Source organism: Teleopsis dalmanni, chromosome 2 (genome assembly GCF_002237135.1).
Source record: "Teleopsis dalmanni isolate 2A chromosome 2, ASM223713v2, whole genome shotgun sequence".
In the NCBI taxonomy this organism is placed as follows: Eukaryota; Metazoa; Arthropoda; class Insecta; order Diptera; family Diopsidae; genus Teleopsis; species Teleopsis dalmanni.
In genome coordinates this window covers 60,354,524-60,374,754 of record NC_051847.1, presented here as the reverse complement: position 1 = coordinate 60,374,754, position 20,231 = coordinate 60,354,524, and the positions used below count along the sequence as shown (strand labels likewise).

Sequence of the window (20,231 nt, the reverse complement as noted above, 5' to 3'; positions counted from 1 at the left end):
ATCAGGGCGAACTGCAAGACCAAGATTTAAGGATTCTAAGAGGTTCTAATTCTTGAGTTTTTAATTATACGGTAACACAATGGGCCTCAAGGTCCATTCAAGGTGTATCCCTTGAAATCTCCCGTATTACCCAACTTAATCTAAGCGATGCATTCTTCAATTGCAGAGCCGTGTGTTTCGGCGCTATCTCTACGCTGACCAATGCGGTCCTTTTAGGTTGTTTCTGGTTTATGTATGAACATTATATGCTTTGGATTGTTATATGCTTTGGTGTACAAGACAGTCACTCCAACCTAAGCGCATCATTCAATGTGAATTAATTTCGATGCAAAATATGGAAATGCAGAGAATCAGAAAAGTTATGGTAGAGCGCCTTTTTCAAGAATAGATGTGAAGCTTCTTTTTAGATAAATCTTTGTTGCCATTAGTAATTTAGCTAAAAACATTTAATGTTTAATAAGTTTTTTTAGAAATTTCTGATATTAATCAGTAGGTATTACCTATACTAAAGGTACAGTTTGGGTATCATTATTTTATATATTACTGCAACCTGATGATTTAATTATAAAGTATTAAAATTCTTTAGATGAGCGGGTTGGTAATATAATGTGTTATTTTCTGTCTCAATTTTATTTTGTAGAGTAGCCATAAGTCGCAAAGCGCCAGGCCAGATAAATAAACGGTATATTATTGATACAATATTGCCGTTTTTGATCGAACATTTATGAATCGTAATTTATGATGATGTTTTATCGACAAATAAAAACCAACTGACTAGCTTTCAATGTTAAAATTTTAAAGAGCCAATATTGTAATTTTCGCAATAGTCTCTTTCCATGGGTCTACCATACCGCATTGTGATATTTTCCTTTTGGTCTATATAAGAAACACCATTCTTCATTATCAGTTACAATTATAGATATACTTGACGGTTTCCATCAAAAAATTTTTAAAATGTCTTAGTGATGCTTAGCTTTCTTGTTAGGTTGTCGTCCGTCAGATTGTGTCTTATAGACCACGCATAGATTTTTCGTTTGCTGAAATTTTTGCGTATTTTTCGGTATATCACCCTAGTAAATACCCAGCATCGCAATGAAGTATTTTTTTTTTAACTTTCTGGGTGTTTTTTTTATTGTGAGTGGTTTTTAGAGATGGTGTTCGATCATTTTTTCCAAGGTCAACACAACCGTCTCTGAATCGGCCAAACAAACGAAAAGTCTGTGTGCATGACATGCATTCATTCCCGTACATTGGCATTCCATTTATTTGTGTGTCATATTTATATAATTTAGTAGAGAATTTAATATTCACAATTTATCCGATCTTGTTTTTTTTACTTTCACCGACATATACAAATTGACAAGACATAAATATCATCGAAATCTTAAGTGATTTTCATCAAATTTTAATAACAAGTAGACAAAATGTACACCATTCACTCAAAAATATCGTCGTGCTAAGAATATTAAGTCTAATCTTATACTGAGACTAATACTTATTGCCATTTAATCATAGATGTCGCTGTGCTAAGAATATTGTGGCGTTCACTTTGCCATCTACCGGCAAAGGGAAACCAAAAATGACATTTTTGGGTTTAGGTTAAGCAGCCAACTTCAAGTTGACGCTAGTGAGAAATAAAATAGTGAATGAACAATCTAAACGTGTTTTTTATTTGTTTAATAAACTTATGGTATAAGGCCATAAATTGGTGACCCCGTCAAAAAAAAAAAAACTTCAAGGAAAACGCAAAATGCAAGAAACTGAACATGCAGAGACTCCAACAGAGGCAAATAAATTCCGGCCTATGGAAGCGGAAGCGTCGGCAGTGCAAGCGATTGGGCAAATGAAGTTGCCAAACTTCTTGACCAAGGACCCAACGTTATGGTTTGCGCAAATTGAGGGCCTACTACATATGAGCCGAGTCACAGCAGATTTATCAAAGTTCTACACAGTAATTACTGCGCTGGATGCAGAAACGCTGCAACAAGTTGCGGATATTGCAAAAAATCCTCCTGAAACAGGCAAATACGACAAATTAAAGAAAGAACTAATTTCTCGTTTTTCAGAATCGTCAGAAAAGCAGCTCATAAAGCTACTCACCGGTCTGGAACTTTCGAACAAAAAACCAAGCCAACTGGTACGTGAAATGCGCACATTAGCAGGCGCAAATGTCTCAGAGGAGGCATTAACAACACTGTGGCTGCAACGTATGCCAAACAGTGTAAGATGCATTCTATCAGCATGCAAAACCACAAGTATTGATGAGCTAGCAGAAATTGCTGATAGAATATTAGACAACAGTCCAGTACCATCTTACGTAATGACTACAAACGCCAACAAATCAAATGACAAGTTGGAAGCCCGCGTAACAACATTAGAAAGTTCGGTCCAACAAATAAATCAGCAGCTTATCAACATAGCAGCAACTTTAGACAGATTGGAGAAACGAGACAATCGTGGTAGAGACAACAGCCGCAGCCGCAGCAGTTCTTGCAGACGTGAGAAAGTCTGTTACTACCACATAAAATTTGGTGCAGCAGCGACTAAATGTAGCCAACCGTGCGAGTTTGGCAAACGTAAAAGCGAGAATCGACAGGGAAACTAGCGAGGCTGTCGTCATCAAACACGGTTGGCGACAGCATAAAAAACCAAGAGCTACGTTTACATGTGTATGACAGAAAAAACAACATTAATTTTCTAATTGATTCTGGGTCAGCTATATCACTACTTCCACTACCAGGCATCAATCCAAAAAGTAAAATGCAACCAGACGATTTAGTTCTTTATGCAGCGAACAACACTGCAATCAAAACTTTTGGCAACAAGCAACTAGCAATAGATTTAAACCTTAGAAAAGACTTCAACTGGTATTTCATCATCGCTGATGTTAAAACAGCCATAATTGGGGCAGACTTTCTCACGCACTACGGCTTACAAATCGATTTGAGGGCAAAATCGCTCATTGATACGCAAACCACGTTACAGTCAAAGGGTCTACTGAAAGAAGTAGCCCACGAAAATGTTTCGACAATAAATTCATCCATCAAATTCCATGACGTCATCGCAAAATATGTTGACGTAACAAATTTGAACAGGTACCAACTACCAACAACAAACAGCGTTCAACACAGAATAATAACAAATTGCCAGCCAATATCAGAACGCCCACGGCGTTTTTCAGGTGAAAAATTAAGAGCAATCAAAGATGAGTTCCGTGTATTACTACATCAAGGTATAGTAAGGCCATCCAGCAGCCCCTGGGCAAGTCCTATACATTTAGTAAAGAAAAAAACGGGTGGATGGAGAGCGTGCGGAGACTACCGAAAATTAAACGCCCACACCCAACCTGATAGCTACCCAATTGCGCACATTGATGACATAGCCGAAAGACTACACGGCAGTAATATTTTCTCTAAGATCGATATCACGAAAGCATATTATAACATACCAATGAATCCAGATGATATTGTTAAAACAGCGGTAAGCACACCAATAGGTCTGTTTGAATTTGTCGTGATGCCATTTGGTCTAAAAAATGCCACACAGACTTTTCAGCGATACATGGATTCAATATTTCGTGAATTAGATTTCGTGTTCTGTTACTTAGATGACATTCTAATATTTTCGGAAAATGACACTAAACATAGAGAACATATTGAATGTGTCCTACAAAAACTAAAAGCTGCTCTGTTGGTAATCAACAGTTCGAAATGCGAATTTGGCGTAGAAAAACTCACATTTCTTGGATACGAAATATCAGCGACAGGATTAAATCCCCCACAAGAACGAGTTGAAGTGATTAAAAATTTTACAATGCCAAGTAACATAATGGAACTTCGACGTTTCCTGGGCATTATCAATTTCTACAGAAAGTGTATTCCTAAGGCAGCACAAATGCAAGCGCCACTAAATAGTCTCTTCAAAAATTCAATAAAGAATGATAAACGAAAAATTGTTTGGACCGATCAACTTAAACAAGCTTTCCAAAAATGCAAAGATGGTATAATCAACGCGACTAAGCTCACATTTTTAGCACCTGACGCACCCATGTGTGTAACCACAGATGCATCAGACGTAGCAGTGGGTGCTCACCTACAACAACTGAACGGCGAGACATGGCTCCCGATAGCATACTTCTCATGCAAACTGAAACCATCACAAGTCAAATATAGCACGTATGATAGAGAGCTACTAGCTGTATATCTAGCAATAAAACACTTCAGGCATTTACTGGAAGGTCGAACCACCATAGTAAAAACGGATCATAAACCACTAATTTATGCTTTTCAACAAAAAATGGAGAAGGCATCCCCTCGGCAACTGCGTCATCTAAATTACATCGCGGAATTTACGACGGACATTATTTTTGTAGCCGGAAGCGACAATATAATAGCAGATACATTGTCCAGAATAAGCCAGATAAACATGCCGCTAACAATTACCACGGAAGAGATAGCAGAACAACAGAGCACTGACACAGAACTAAAGCAAATTCTAAACGGCCTGTCGTCACTAAAATTGCAAGAGCTAGTGTATCCGAATGGCGTTAAAATTTTTTGCGACACTTCTACTTTTACAGTTCGTCCTTTCATTCCTCAAACCTTAAGACGAAGAATATTCGACACAGTTCACAACTTATCCCATTCCGGAAACAGAGCAACAAAAAAACAAATAAGTCAGAAATATGTTTGGCCGTCGTTAAAAAAAGACATCACGCAGTGGACTCGAACCTGCATTGCATGTCAAAAATCAAAAATTAGTCGGCATAATCAATTTCCTCCGAAAGAATTTCAACACACAAGTCAACGATTTGACCACGTACATATAGACATTATCATAGTGCCTGAACATAAAGGGTATAGGTATTGCCTCACGATGATCGACAGGTTCACTCGGTGGCCAGAAATCGTGCCCTTAAAGGACATGTCTGCAGAAACTGTAGCAACGCAATTTTATTCAACATGGATTACGAGATTTGGTTCTCCTAAAACTATAACGACCGACCAAGGCACGCAATTTGAATCAGCACTTTTTGAGTCCCTTGGCAAACTGATAGGTGCAAAACGCATCCGAACGACACCGTATCACCCAGCATCAAACGGGATGATAGAGAGATGGCACAGATCATTAAAAGCCGCGTTAATGTGCAACAACAAGTTCAACTGGTTTGATATTTTACCTACGGTTCTCCTGGGCTTAAGAACAGCCTGGAAAGAAGACATAAATGCCTCTGCAGCTGAAATGTTGTATGGAACGACATTGAGATTGCCGGGTGAATTTTTCAAAGATGAATCTGACACAGATGATCATCAGTCATTTTTATGCAAGTTTAAAGAGTTTATTCAAAACGTTAAATCAACTCCAGCAGCGCATCACATCAAGAGAAACATATTTGTTCACAAGGATCTTTACACATGCACGCATGTATTTTTACGCATTGACCACAACAAAAAACCACTCGAACCTCCATACTCAGGTCCCTACAAAGTCATCAAACGCATTAACGACCGTCTTTTTACAATCGAAATAAATGGAACAAACAGTAATGTCGCGGCAGAGCGATTAAAACCTGCATTCACGGTTGAAGATCCACAGCAAACGAAGCCTCCACTGAAAACATATAGCAATCCAGTTAAAAGGCTAGGCACCAAAAAGCAAGTGACGTTTGCAGATACAGCACCAACATTTCCACCGTGACTAGCGCACTGAGGAGGGAGTAGCTGTGGCGTTCACTTTGCCATCTACCGGCAAAGGGAAACCAAAAATGACATTTTTGGGTTTAGGTTAAGCAGCCAACTTCAAGTTGACGCTAGTGAGAAATAAAATAGTGAATGAACAATCTAAACGTGTTTTTTATTTGTTTAATAAACTTATGGTATAAGGCCATAATATTTATGGAAGCAGGCTTAATATGTATCTGGTACTGATTATGTGATAAAATAAAACAGAAAATTTTGTTGAAGTCTGGCTGACTATACAACGCTGTTTTGAGTATTGTCAAGTATTCATCATCAGTTGTCTTAGGAAATATTCGAATTTTTTAATTAGTTTATAGTCCGTACATAATTTCTTTAAACTGCAAGTGCCAGGCTTAGAACTCGTGTCTGTCGAATTAGAAGCGATGACTAAACGTGTTTTTCCACAAATAGCCAATGCTGCACAAACTTTCAATGCTCCAGTTCCAATTTTTTTGTCACTAAAAGCTTATAGTCTGACCTGCTTAGCGAAAGTAGTTTATTTGATATTCCCTTTGCTAGAACAGAAATATCTAGAATCATCTAGAATAGATGATTAAGGCCATTGTTTGCAAACTTCTTTTTCAGCAATTTGTTGATAACTTTTCGAGTGCTCTATCAATCGAGCCCAATTAAGAATATGTGCTCTCTGCTTTTTGGGTTATGATATCCAACTATTTTAATCTCGTGTCATTCATGTCCTTGAACCTATCCTAATAACCTATCCTAGTATTGTTTTTAGTCGACTAACTCATTTAAAAGATTTACAGAACCATTTACTATATTCGCGGTTATCTTTACAAACTGGAAAGGTGTGAACTGATACGAACGGTGCTGTTTATTTACCATAATACAGAAAACTTTGTGACATGGCACTAGTGTACGTTTTATTTTTATAAAGAATTAATAAGAAATATATAAATATATATATTTTAAAAAGTTTATTTCATGTTTCATAACAAAAATACCAAAATAAAAAATTGCATTTAATTTGCATTTTGTAAACATTAGCAGATAAGTGGATTAAACTTATCTATTTCTCGATAGTTTATTATAGTATTTTTGCACTATCTTAATTACTGCACATTTCCCATTTTATTATCTGCTATATTCTACGTTACTTAATTAATTATATTTTTTTTATGTTCCAATTTATTTTTAACTGAACTGCGCATATTTTATCAGCTGAAATAAGTTCAGACGCCGAGTTGGCGGCGATCGTTAACGTCACAGAAAATTTCGCTGATAATAAAAGCAAATTCCTTGAGATTTTTGTTTGACAATAAAAATGCTAAAAATGTAGATAAACCAGATTTTTTTTCTCGATATAGTATATACAATCAATATAAATATAAACAAAGACTGGACTTCATAGTTTATTAGCATATTGTATATAAATATAATAATTCTTTAAGAAATTACGTTGAAATTAGGAACATTCGCTCGAAAAGAGGGTATAACATATATTAGACCTTATCTTAATATAAGATATTTTCTGTTATCAGCTCTTGGTTTTATTGAAGTGTGTAGAATTAACTGATATTCTAACATATTTTACTTTTATAGTAAAATAAATATGTAATAAAAATGGGTAGTTTGTTAGAAAGTACCATATACGATACATGTAGACACGGTTTCAAGAACGCATGGGTCTACATTCCGGAATGATACGGGACGTAAGTTTAGTCTAAACACAGTTAGTTAATTAGTAACTATACTATAGCTAATTATAGTTAGTAACTATACTAACTAGCTAATTAGTTAGTAACTATACTAACTAGCTAATTAGTTAGTAACTATACTAACTAGCTAATTAGTTAGTAACTATACTAACTAGCTAATTAGTTAGTAACTATACTAACTAGCTAATTAGTTAGTAACTATACTAACTAGCTAATTAGTTAGTAATTATACTTACTAGCTAACTATACTATAGATGTGTAGTATACGTCTTCACAGACGTTCAAATGTCTTTTGCCAACAGCCACCCCACCCTAACCCAAATCAAAAAAAGGCGGCATGTGTTTCTTTCGACATTTTTTGCATATATAACATAACTATTACGGACAAAATATTTATAATATTCAGATAATTATAATCTATAAACGTGTAGACTATAGATTGTGGACTACACTACAGAGATTAAATTTAATTAAATTTAAAGTTTTCAAATTTTTCATTCATAATACTATTAAGTTTAAATAAAAATTATACATTACAACGTATTTTTATAAAAATACTATACGATTATACCGTAATGTTATCTAAAAAATAGGGTAATATTATTAGGCATACAAAAGGTTAAGAGGTTTTATATTGACCTAAATAATATTCGCATGTTTGTTATTAAAAATATCTATCTGCCTTTGGTTTTATTAACTACATCATTAAGAAAGCCTGCTCTATATATATTAACATTGTTGTAGCTTGATTATTGACTATTGTTTAGAAATATGTTTAGTTCTTCCACTTCATAAACGAATATGAGCAGCAATTAATCACCTCAACGTATCTTATCGTCGTTTCTAAAAGCATTATTATACTTATAATAGTTGATTTAATTATGTTTAGAAAGAGAAGTCTGGATTGATAAAGATACTTGTAAGATAACAAGACTTACCTGGACAAAATTCGCATCAATCAATTGTTTCAACTAAAATGGAACCAGGTCAATACTATAATATTGATACTGATAGGTTACTGTTTATTAGCAAAGCATGCAATAAGATTTGGTCTGATTACTTAAAGAGTCTTATCAGGGCTATGACTTTGCAGATGATGAAAAAATTTTAGTCTACCTCTTGTGTCAATTCTTATCATTGGCTATGAAAATATTCAAATTCTTCAGGGCTCGTAACCTAGCCGTCTTGACAGAGCTGTCACTTTTTTCTAATTTGGGATATATGTAGTCAAGTGCGTAGACTTGTCCAGACTTGCTCTACTTGAGTGAGTGATTTGTGTCTTTTCAATCGGACAGTATTCCTGCACTAGATGTTTGAAATTTCTATTCTGAAGATGCTTTTTTAGGGCTGGCGTCTTATCCGCACTATCCCAACGAGCCAATATTTGTGCTTAAGTGGGTTTTGGCTATATTTCCTAATGTTAGAAAAGTTGGCTGGTGATTATTTTGTGTGCATATACTGATACCAAGTATCCAAGTTAATACATCATTTTTTTAATGAATCTACTACCATTCGTCTAAATGTCATAAAATCTTGACAGCATATTATTTAAATATCTACCTTACTGATTAATGTAATTCCCAACACATGGTCTTTCTAGGATTAACTATTTTTAAGAAGTAATATTTACGAAAAACTCACAGATAGAGATTACTATATACTGCTTATAAAATTTAAAATGGAAAGTATTATAAGGCTAGCTAACAAGTGACCTATAGTTTAGATATTTTTTCCCCCTATTATTTCTTTTTTAATTTCATTCATTTCTTTGTGTTTCTTTTATACAAAACATTTAAAATATTTGAAATTAATTTATTTTGATACGTGGGAAAATAAAATTAAAGAAATGATTTTGTTTTATTAAAGCAAAAATTTTTATTGTGAATAAAAAGCTGTTTTGTATCTGCCATTGAACTTGAAATTTCTTATGTAATTTGTTTACATTATTTAAATAAAAAAAAACATTTCCTTTTAATGTGTATCGATTTGTTGAATGGTTCATTCAACCTCCGCACATGCAGTCACATTATTTCTGATTTCAGTAATCACCACGTATGAAAGTATGAAAAGATTTTGAGTATCCAATTCAATTTCTGCATTATTTTATATATAAATATTTTAATTTCTCATAAATAATTTATCGGTGTAAAAACCTTTAATTTTATTTTGAGTGTAAAATTGGCTCAGTGCCGTAATTTTTACTGTTAGTCTGAGCAAAAACATTTTAAATGTTGAAGAAAAATCACAGAAAATTTTTCGTACACAGACCTCTTTTATATGTAATATAGAGAACAGCTTCAAAACTTCTATAACGTCTATAAGGACTATCACAATGTGCTCCTTTTTGAGGCTCAAGTTGGCTTTGTTATGTTATACAAAGCCATGGCTTCAATTTTAAAAAAGTGCAAACAGGTTATCTAAGCCATTTCTGTACAATGTGGACAACAAAGCATTCTCTTTCTATGTATCCATATCCTATCATCTAACTATCCATATTCAATCGTCTATCTATCCATATTCTATCATTTATAAATTTCTTATCGTCTGTCTATATCCTACCGTCTGTCTATCCACATCATATCTATCCACATCATGTCTATCCATTTCCGATCGTCTATCTATCCATATTCTATCGTCTATCTATCCATTTCCTATCGTCTATCTATCCATTTCCTATCGTCTATCTATCCATATTCTATCATTTATCAATTTCTTATCGTCTATCAATATCCTACCGTCTGTCTATCCACATCATATTGTCTGTCTATCCATTTCCTATCGTCTATCTATCCATATTCTATCGTCTATCTATCCATATTCTGTCGTTTATCTATACATATCCTATCGTCTTTCTATCCATATCCTATCGTCTATTTATCCATCTCCTACCGTCTATCTATCCAAATCCTATCGTCTGTATCTGTCCATATCGTAAATGCATTGACAAACATTGCATTTAAAGAGTCCTCATTCATAGTCTTTCAATCCTCTGCAGATTTTCACCAATTTATTCTTAGAAAAATATAAGAATGTTTTAGAGGCAGATACTTAAGCAATGGGTAGGGTTTGGGAGTTAAAAGCAAGCATCTTCTAAAATTTTAGAGCTTTAATAAACATTCTTCTGCCAGCTTAAAGATATCAGAAGATAGTGTGTTCACAATTTTTAAAGAAAATTAAATCAAGTATAAATATTTTTGGAAGTAAACCGCGTGGGCACACACCAGAAAAAAAGTAATACGACATAAACCGCTATAAATTATGGATTCCTTTATGGAATTAGATGTTGAATTGCTCCCCCAACTACTATATTCTCCAGATATGATCCTCAAGTGATTACTGCCTCTTTATAGATATTGAATTTCTAGAAAAACATTATTTTTCTTAGCTACATCGTGGACTTATTGAGCGGTTTGTTACAATGATTATTTTATTCTGATTAGACGAGGATCTCAAGATTAAGATTCCGGAGATGAGAACAATAGATTGAGATTAGAAGATTTGGGAAGAGATTAGAAAGAGATTTCTCGCGCTTATAAATTAAAACGTATTATTTCAAACTTGCTCTCTTATTTTAAGTATTTTTTCTATAAAAATTTTAAGATTTAATTAATTTTATTTTTATTTCAGAGCTCACAGTTGTCAACACAAGCTTCTAACGCTTCTGCTTCTTCTTCTTCAAGTGCGTTTGTCTCAGCAACGCCTGATCGGATCGTTACACGTTCTGCTACTATGATGGCTATAGTTGGTATTGGTTTGTCGTCGTTCAGCCTCAAACAAATGCTATCCAACAATAATGGCCCTAAACCCAGATTGTTGGGATCCAAATATTAAACCACTTTAACTCTATTTGAAGAAATGCAGTTTCCAATAAAGCAACAACATAGCATAGCAACACAAAACCAAAAATGAAACGAAATTAAAATAAAAAAAAAAAATAAAAGAATAGGAACCGGATCTGATGATGTCATTTACTTTCAAACAAATTGGAAATCATACTGCGAATAAAAATTATAAAAACTATAAAAACAACAACTGAATTCTTGGGATAAGCGAATTGTATTTGATGAAGACTGGAAGTGACAAAAACGTTGAGACTCAACATGAATTTACGAAATGGGGAAAGCCAAATGAGTGAAGCAGTTATTTTTATTGCCTTCTTAAGTCATTAAAAGCAAAAAAATTAATGTTATATATTTAAGTTAGTTCATCGTTTAAGCTCAACTAATAATTCTCATATAGTTTATAATTGTCTATGTATTGTATGTAGTTATGTATTTTAAGGGGGCCAAAAGCACACTCATGCAGCACACAAGTATCCACTAAGTATGCCCTCCATTGCACTTCACAATTTTTTTTACCAAATATAATTTGCTTTCCCTCGCTTAGTAGTTAAAAATAAAAATAATTTAAAGATAAAAAAAAACAAAAAAATAGCAAAATATATTTTTAATTAAAACGTTTTTATTTTAGAAACTCTAAGCCCAACCAAGAGTCATTATTATTTTGTGATATATTTTTGTTTTACAAATAAAATTGGGGAATTACTTAAAAAGCAAATAAAAAGAAACAATAATAAATTATAATTAAAACAAAATTTGTTAAAATTATTATTAACAATACATTATGTTTAATATTATTTTATATTATTAAGTAGCAAACAGGAAGGATAACCACAATCCTTAAATATTTCTAATCTGAAGACGTAATAAATATTATTTACAATAATATTGAAAAATAATTATGTGATATTTTTAATTATTGTTTAGAACTTTACAATATCTTTATATGAGAACTTATGGCGTTTGCGATTAATAAATCTGGAGTTAATATAGATTTACTCTCAATTTTTCGAATTTTGTTGCCCAAACGAACGTTTTTAGAGTTATCTAACATTTTTGGAAACCGGAAAATCGTAATCGTTCAGACATAGCAATGTATATATGATATGCAATGGAAAACCCAAATCGACGCAGATTTGCGTTTTTAGAGAAAGAGGTGAAAAAATTAGGTTATTAGGAAAAGTGATATCGGTTAATGACAAACTGAATATAAGATCTTTCACCTTATCGTTGACTAAAATAATGACAAAAGTATTATAATCACACAAATAACTATACGAGAGATAATAATGTCTCACTCCGTTATTTATTTTATTTATTAAAAAATCGTGGTATATAATTTTATAAATGAAATTGAGAAGTAACAAAATGCCAAAGATTTTTTAAACCCAGTGTGTTGTGCTGATAACATTCGAAAGCAGATTAAAAGCATTCATCGACTCATCTGCAGATTACGGATGGATGAAAGTATAATCAAATATTAGAATCCTTCAATCCTGTTTTGATAAAGGGTTACTGGAAGTACTGAAAGTATATACGTTATCACAGAAGCAACATTGAAAGTTTTCAAGAGCAACTTCTTGGAAAGATCATTAGTCGTCTATGAGTTCACGACTATTGCATTCGAAATAACTACGAGTAATACGAATTCGTTCAGCATCTTCGCTGGCTTAGCGAAGCATCATAGTTGATGATGCTTTAGAGAAAAATATGTTTATGGGTTCAGTTGAAAGAAGAAGACGTAGAAATATACTTTATTTCTAGTGGAAACATTAATTTAAGGTAACCCAAACCGTGCTTGATGTATGAAATTGTTTTGCTAGTCGTTATTCGGTTAGATGTCTGGGTCTAAGACAATAATAGAGTGAAATTCAATAAGAGAAGTTTTAAGGGGTTTATAAAAAATATTTATTTCATGAATAAATAATGAATAAAGATTTTTGCGTACAGATCCTTCCTTAAAATTTTTCCTAAAACCGTTTTAAAAATATTTTTAAAAATCTCACTTTTTGATAGTAAAAGAAAGAAATTTTTAAATTTAAATCTAAGACAAAAATGATTATTTAATTATTCGTAAGAACATTATTAAAGATACGATATTTGATTCTCTTAATCTTAAAACTTTTAATATATTAATCGTTTCAAACCTCAATTCGTAATTACCAGAGATTCTGGCATCAAGAACAAAAACTGTTTTTTCAAAAATTTAAATAAAAAAATAATATACTATGTTATATAAATAATATATATAAATTTGGACATTGAAGAAAATTTTTTTTATAATATGATTACATATATGAATTTTTCGTTAATCAAATGGATGTTAGTACTAAGCTTATAAAGAGAAAATTCTGATATTTATCAATACAGAAAATTTAGCCATTTAAGTTAAATTGAATTTTATGTCATGTTTCCACTGCAACTAAAACTACTAATGGTAATGAAATTCAGTTTTGTTCGTTTCCATTTGCATAAGCCGATTTATGCATGTGCAATAGCTTGTTTGTTTACATTTTACATATAAAACATATAACAAATTTTTAACTTCGATAATTTCCCTTTTGGGAAATTTATTTTAAGGGTTGCATTTGGCATTTTTCGCCTTAAGTTGATTTATTTATAATGAGCTCATTCAAATAAAAGCGTTTTGTATGGTAAATTATCTTCATTAACGGCCTGAATAAACAAAACTGCTTAAATGAGACAAATGGTAACGTGGATTTAGTCTCTTACACACGGTGTGAAGTGAATATCAATATCTAAATAACATTTTACGAATATAAATTCCATTAATTATTTTTAATTAATTATTAAAAAGTATTAAAGCCGTATGGGAGTTCGAGGAAATTGATGGTAAATTGAAGGAAATAGTAATTACGTCGGTATAGCAGCGAATGTTGGTATTTACCACAATTTCAAGTAGGGTAAATTAGATAAATTAAATTAGGTGTTACCATTGTGAAAATTTTAAAAGATGTTTAATAAATAAACTTAAAAACACCAAAAATATTATATGAGTGCAATAAATAAATAAATAAATATTTACATAAGTGCAGTGTAAAAAATCCCTAGGAAATTTCAATTTACTTCACCTCAATTTACTTGAACTCGCACACGGCCTAAATTGATAAAATTTTTAAATTCAATTTTTTAAAAATAAAAATATGTACTTGAAAAGTTAACAGTTACAGCCGCTGGCATTAAGTTACTATTTTCTGCTGTATATGTCACCGCTGTACAAACGCCGCTGTTTGTAAACAGCTGTTGACACTTCATCTTTGCTATTTATTTGTTAATCAACTGTATTATCTGTTTTATCTACAAACACGATGACGTAGAAATTATTTTTCCACATAAGCTAAAATTTTTGCCGACAAATCATAAAATTATTAAAATTATTTGTAAATAAAAAAGACGGCTAGAGCTAGAGCAACTACAAATGTATTAATTGAGGGAATCGAGCGAAATAGCAATTTTTATTTTATTTTAACAGCGTAACTGAGAAGTCGCTGTCGTTTTTGGTGTTGTTTGTGGTTGGGTGCTTGGCACTGTTGTGAGTAATGGGAATCAACGTAAGCAGACACGCCGATTTATCGGCTAATGAGTACCTGCAACGTTTCGTTGGAAGATCACATATACCCTATGAAAATGTGGATTATTGGAATGGCATATTAAATTATCATATCACAATGCCAGAAAACAGGTAGGAACTATGCTTGCAGTAGTGACGTGACATAAATATTCTTTCATTTATTTTCTTTGCTTTGTAGCCAGGATCAATTAAATTTAGATTCACGTTTGGAGGGTTTGTGTCAATCGTTTTTAAGTAATAATCTAAAGACAGGAAATCTGGGTTCGCTTATAACAGTTTTTCTAGAAAAAGTATCTGAACTACTGTCATTGTCGGATCAGGAGAGGTAAATATTTGTTTTCCATATTATTAATTATATTCAATTCAATATTATTTCCATATTAATATTCTTTCTAGTAACCGACATATTTGGCAGACATTTAATGCTTTGTTTATTATACGTTGCTTAGTGAAATATATTATAGAAACTGGTTCAGAATTTCAGTTATTACAACATTTCGAAGCAATACCGAATGCTGAACTACTACGCGCTGAGGAGGAAGCAGCAGCTGCTGGTGCACCACCTGAAAGCACAGCAATTGCTGTTGAAGCTGTGGAAGATACAACAAAAACCAATATAGTAGTTGATGGCTCCAAGTTCGAAACTTTTATAGACGCTATAGTGAATTTAATTGTAGTAATTCCCGTAAAGTATGTCTTTTAACAAATTAAATTAATTAATTATTCTTAATTAAGTTTTTCACTTTTAGGGAATTTACATATCACTTACATTTGGAAGCAGTTAACACCATTATAACACTGTTATCTGTGCATTTGTTCACTCAACAGCCGACTGAGAAATCCATAATATTTAGGTTTGTTTTATTAAATTATTTACTATTTATTATTTATTGTTTATGCTTATTTTTTTTCAGAACTATTTATAAATGTCAACATGCCAATGTGCTCACATCTGCTTTGCTACATTTTGTTTCGCGTATGGTAGAAGTGCCAAGTACTATGTTTGGCTCCTCAACGGCTGGCTCATTTGTGTTTGGCATCGCTGAATCTTTACTCTCGATATTTTCATTTCGTAAACAACCCGATTTATTAAAATCAACCGGCAATAGCAGCATAGAGCTATCGCCACAATTTCGTGATTACTATCCATTAGCAAATCAAAGTCTTCTACTTATATTAATATTAACTAATCACTGTTCTGCTAAGAATAATCCGTATCGCACTAGCTTATTTAATTGCGCTGACTCAAAAGATTCGCCAAAGGACAGCGCCAGTTTTCAAATTGATTTCTCTGCCGTATATGAGACACTTTGCCGTATTGTGACCATAGATCAAGCCACATTGCTGCTTTATCTTTTATTACATCGTAATGAACGTTTCTATCGATATGTTATGGCGCAAAATGATTTAGAAAATCTAGTGATACCAATACTACAAACACTCTACCATGCACCTGATAGCACTTCTCATCATATATATATGTCATTGATTGTGCTATTGATATTGAGTGAGGACGATAGTTTTAATAAAAACGTACATACAATAGTAAGTTAAAAATTAATTTTTATACAATAATATTTTATTAAACAATTCTTTTTTTAGATTTTAAAAAACATAAGCTGGTACACAGAGCGCACCATATCCGAAATATCTTTAGGAGGCCTTCTCATTTTAGTCGTTATACGTACTATACAATATAATATGCTAAAAATGCGTGATAAATATTTGCATACAAATTGTTTAGCTGCATTGGCTAATATGTCTGGACAATTTAGATCATTACATCCATATGTGGCGCAACGTTTAATTTCACTTTTTGAGACTTTAGCACGTAAACATACACGCCTTGATACGCAACTAAAAGAACCTGTCAATAATTCGGTTTTTGTTAATGTATCCACAACACCGGAAGACATGCTGCAAGACTTGACTGTGCTGGAAGAGGTTTTGCGTATGGTATTGGAAATTTTAAACTCTTGCCTTTCGAATCAATTAGTGTATTGTCCGAATTTGGTGTATACTTTACTCTACAAACGTAGCGTATTTGAAGGTTTTCGCAGTCATCATGCTTTCCAGGATATTATACAAAATATTGATATGGTAAGCTACTTTTTCAGCAACTATAAGTTTAGTAAATATTTTTATAAATTGTTAAGACAAGTTAATGTTAAAAAAAGTGGTCTTGAAAAAAATGCAGAGGTAGCAAGAACGGTTTGGTCTATATCTCAGAACTACTCGTCGCCAGCGACGATCAAGTACCTGCCGTTCGACCCTACTCAAAAGCACTTCACAAGTAGGTTCCAGCGTGTTACAACAACAACAATGAAGAAAATTCAAGAAGTTTCAAAAAATTCTATTAGGTCGAATGCTAGTTTTTTGTTTTTGTACCTTGAGAGTGATGGGATGGAAGAAATGATTGAAAATTTATTGTCGCTATTTAGCTTTTTCTAGTAAAAGTATAAATTCCTCAGTTTCTTAGGATATTACTATTTTCAGAAAGTGGTAAAGGTGGGAAGGTTCGTTTTAAAACTTATAGGGTATGTTATTGTTACCAGATGTTTGTTTGATAAAGTGATATTATTATTTTATAATTGTATAATAGTTTCCAAACAACAATAAATAATAATACGTCATTCCAGAATTATGAAAATATTTTTTGTAGTGTTCTTTGCCCGAATGAATCAAGTTATACGTCATTTATGATATGATTGAGATGTGCGAATAATAAAATTGATAAAAAAAATATGTTTATTGCAGTAAATAAAATAGTATATGCTTATTCCAATAAATAAAACACTAAAAAATGTTTTGGTTTACATGAATCATCCATATCAATAAATATTTCCAAATATTACCGGTGATGAATATTAGTCCATATTCAAAAAAGCTGTATGGCTATTTCAATTGATTAAAAATAGTTTTTGTTATTGTGTTTTCGTAGTACTTATCGACTTCTATTAAAAGATTGTTTTTCTGTCATATATGACTTTGATAAATAATAATTCAAAATAGCTATTGAGGTATTACCCGCTTTACAGCAAACAATGTGAAAATGGAGAAGAAATTATGAGGTGGTTAATATTCTGATTCGAAATGGAATATATGTGCAAAATGTATTTAATAAAAAATGTTTGCAATGCGACATTTTCATATAAGGTTCAGTATGAAAACATGTAAACATGAAAACATAGATGATTCCAAAACTGAACATGGATCGAGTGCAGGAATCAGCAAATCAAAGGACCGAATATCCACCAGTATTCCTAACTGAAATCTGTGCTATAAATATCTGAAGTAGACAGACCAGAAAATTTAAGACACAAAAGTGTAATTATCATGTCCAATGATCATATCCACACCCATGCAATATTTACACGTTCTTTCGTGTTATCTGTCACATGTTGTTGTTGGTAACCCGTTGGAATCTAAAAGCAGATAACATGAACGGTTTTACAATATGAATACAAATGCCAAAACAAACACATAGGTACCTGCTTGTAAAATCTGTTTGGGGGTTGTTAAACGGCACTTAATTGTCGAGATTGACAAGTGGCACCGGGACGTAGACCCGGCCGTGCCTTAAACCTGCCATATAGATCTTTATGGGTTGTCACAAAAGCAACAATAACATGTGAGGTAATCAAGCAACCAATAAAGCTTTTAAACTGCAAACTGGTTTGGAAGACACTCAGTGTCTTATAAAACTATGCTTCAATCAGAATATCTGCAAACAGTAGTTTTCAAGGCAATGAATTGGTGAACGAGTTGGCTTAGAAAGCTGACTTTAGTTTGGAGCAGAACCAATTCTGGGAGAAACAAATGAAAACAAGGAGATAGAAGATAACATTATTCTATAAATATATAAACAGCGAGTGTATATGTAGCGTTGTTACCTACTTTTAATTGTGACTCGCAAAGAAGATCCAGATCATTGTTTGTTAAAACGTAGTCATTATATTAGGAATTGACTGTTAACATATTTAATTGGCATTAAATAGATATAATATAAAAAAATAATTCTTTACAGGTCGTTGGTTTCTTTTCATCACGTTTGCAGCGCGTGCAGGAACAACGCGGAGAATTGGGTGTTAATGAGGTCTTCGAAGTTATATCAAAAGGAGCTAGCCAATGGTCTAGTGATCGATTAAGGGTATTAAATCTATTAACAATAATAAAATTATTTTATTTAATTCTGTATTTATATATTTTTTTCTTGTAGAAATTTCCTGATTTAAAATTTAAATATGTTGAAGAGGATGCACCTGAAGAGTTTTTCATTCCATATGTCTGGACCTTGGTCTGTAAATACGGTTGCGTGCATTTCAATTCTGAGAGTATAAAAGGTGTGACCACTGAAATTGCTTGCTAATATACATCAACTAAAAGCCCTTCAAGGAGAATGTAGAAAATATATATAATACATATATATTTAAATTCCATTTAGAAAAATCAGAAAAGTTTTTTTTATTTTTCGTATAAATATAAGCGTTTATATATTTAAGTGGAAAATAAGAAGAATTATGCTGGGCTTGTCGTTGTGACAGTATAACGTTGCGTTAGTACTGTTATTAGATTATAGTTCTAATAGATATTAATTTATATAAATTGTATATATTTTTAAGATTTAATATATTGTTAAAAATTTTTTGCTTTTAGTATATTTATTATAATTAGAATCTTTACCACTTCATTTATATATCCTCTTCTCTACTATAATTGTAAAACAAATTTTTAATGATTTTAACTATATACTATAAAAAATTTATATTTAAAACCGTGTTAGGTTAAAAAAGATTAAAATTAACATGCGACTAAATTCAGTTTTATTTTTCAATATATAACAAAAAAAAACAACTTTCGATAAATTTCTCTTTCAAACAATAATATTTAATATAATTTACTAAATACTGATTGTGAACATATAATAATGCAATTAAAAATATTGTAATAATTGTGTAAAATGTGTATGTATACAAACAAAAGATGATATATATATATAAATAACATATAAAATATATTTACGATATATAATAAATTTACGATATATAATAAATTTACGTTATATAATAAATTTAATGCAAAACATTTAAAGATTTTTATCTATACATTTTTAAAATTTGACATTGTTTATCGATTGGGTGGAGCCAGATAATTTTTTCGAATTTTTAATTTATGTTAAAATGATGTGGACATATATAAATACCGTACCACCAGAGGAGTGCTCAAATTCCGTATTTCTGGTATGAAACTGTACGGAGATGTTTCTGAAGATTTCCTACGTCGGATCGATACCCAGAAATCACTTATTTGGTAATTTAAGTAAATATTTTATGACTATATATATCGTATCTAGCTTATGTTCTAGGAGGCATACATGTTATTT

At 32.1% G+C, this 20,231-nt stretch overlaps 2 protein-coding genes across 2 annotated transcripts; both read left to right on the top strand.

Annotated features, from left to right (window-relative positions):
* Positions 1–629: 629 nt before the first annotated feature.
* On the top strand, positions 630–2,630 carry LOC119678142. Its single transcript, XM_038089827.1, has one exon. The coding sequence runs from the start codon at positions 1,751–1,753 to the stop codon at positions 2,603–2,605; it is 855 nt and encodes a 284-aa protein (XP_037945755.1). The 5' UTR covers positions 630–1,750; the 3' UTR covers positions 2,606–2,630.
* Positions 2,631–14,544: 11,914 nt separating this feature from the next.
* On the top strand, positions 14,545–19,574 carry LOC119680614 (dymeclin-like). Its single transcript, XM_038093528.1, has 8 exons — positions 14,545–14,959; positions 15,027–15,173; positions 15,245–15,538; positions 15,598–15,702; positions 15,763–16,393; positions 16,451–16,948; positions 18,876–18,998; positions 19,068–19,574. The coding sequence occupies exons 1-8, from the start codon at positions 14,817–14,819 to the stop codon at positions 19,215–19,217; spliced, it is 2,091 nt and encodes a 696-aa protein (XP_037949456.1). The 5' UTR covers positions 14,545–14,816; the 3' UTR covers positions 19,218–19,574.
* Positions 19,575–20,231: the final 657 nt, after the last annotated feature.

Coding starts and splice junctions, on each gene's coding strand:
- LOC119678142 (XM_038089827.1), top strand. CDS start 1,751: ATGCAAGAAACTGAACATGCAGAGACTCCAACAGAGGCAAATAAATTC.
- LOC119680614 (XM_038093528.1), top strand. CDS start 14,817: ATGGGAATCAACGTAAGCAGACACGCCGATTTATCGGCTAATGAGTAC. Junction 15,539..15,597: donor ATTGTAGTAATTCCCGTAAA/GTATGTCTTTTA, acceptor TTTCACTTTTAG/GGAATTTACATATCACTTAC. Junction 18,999..19,067: donor GGTCTAGTGATCGATTAAGG/GTATTAAATCTA, acceptor TTTTTCTTGTAG/AAATTTCCTGATTTAAAATT.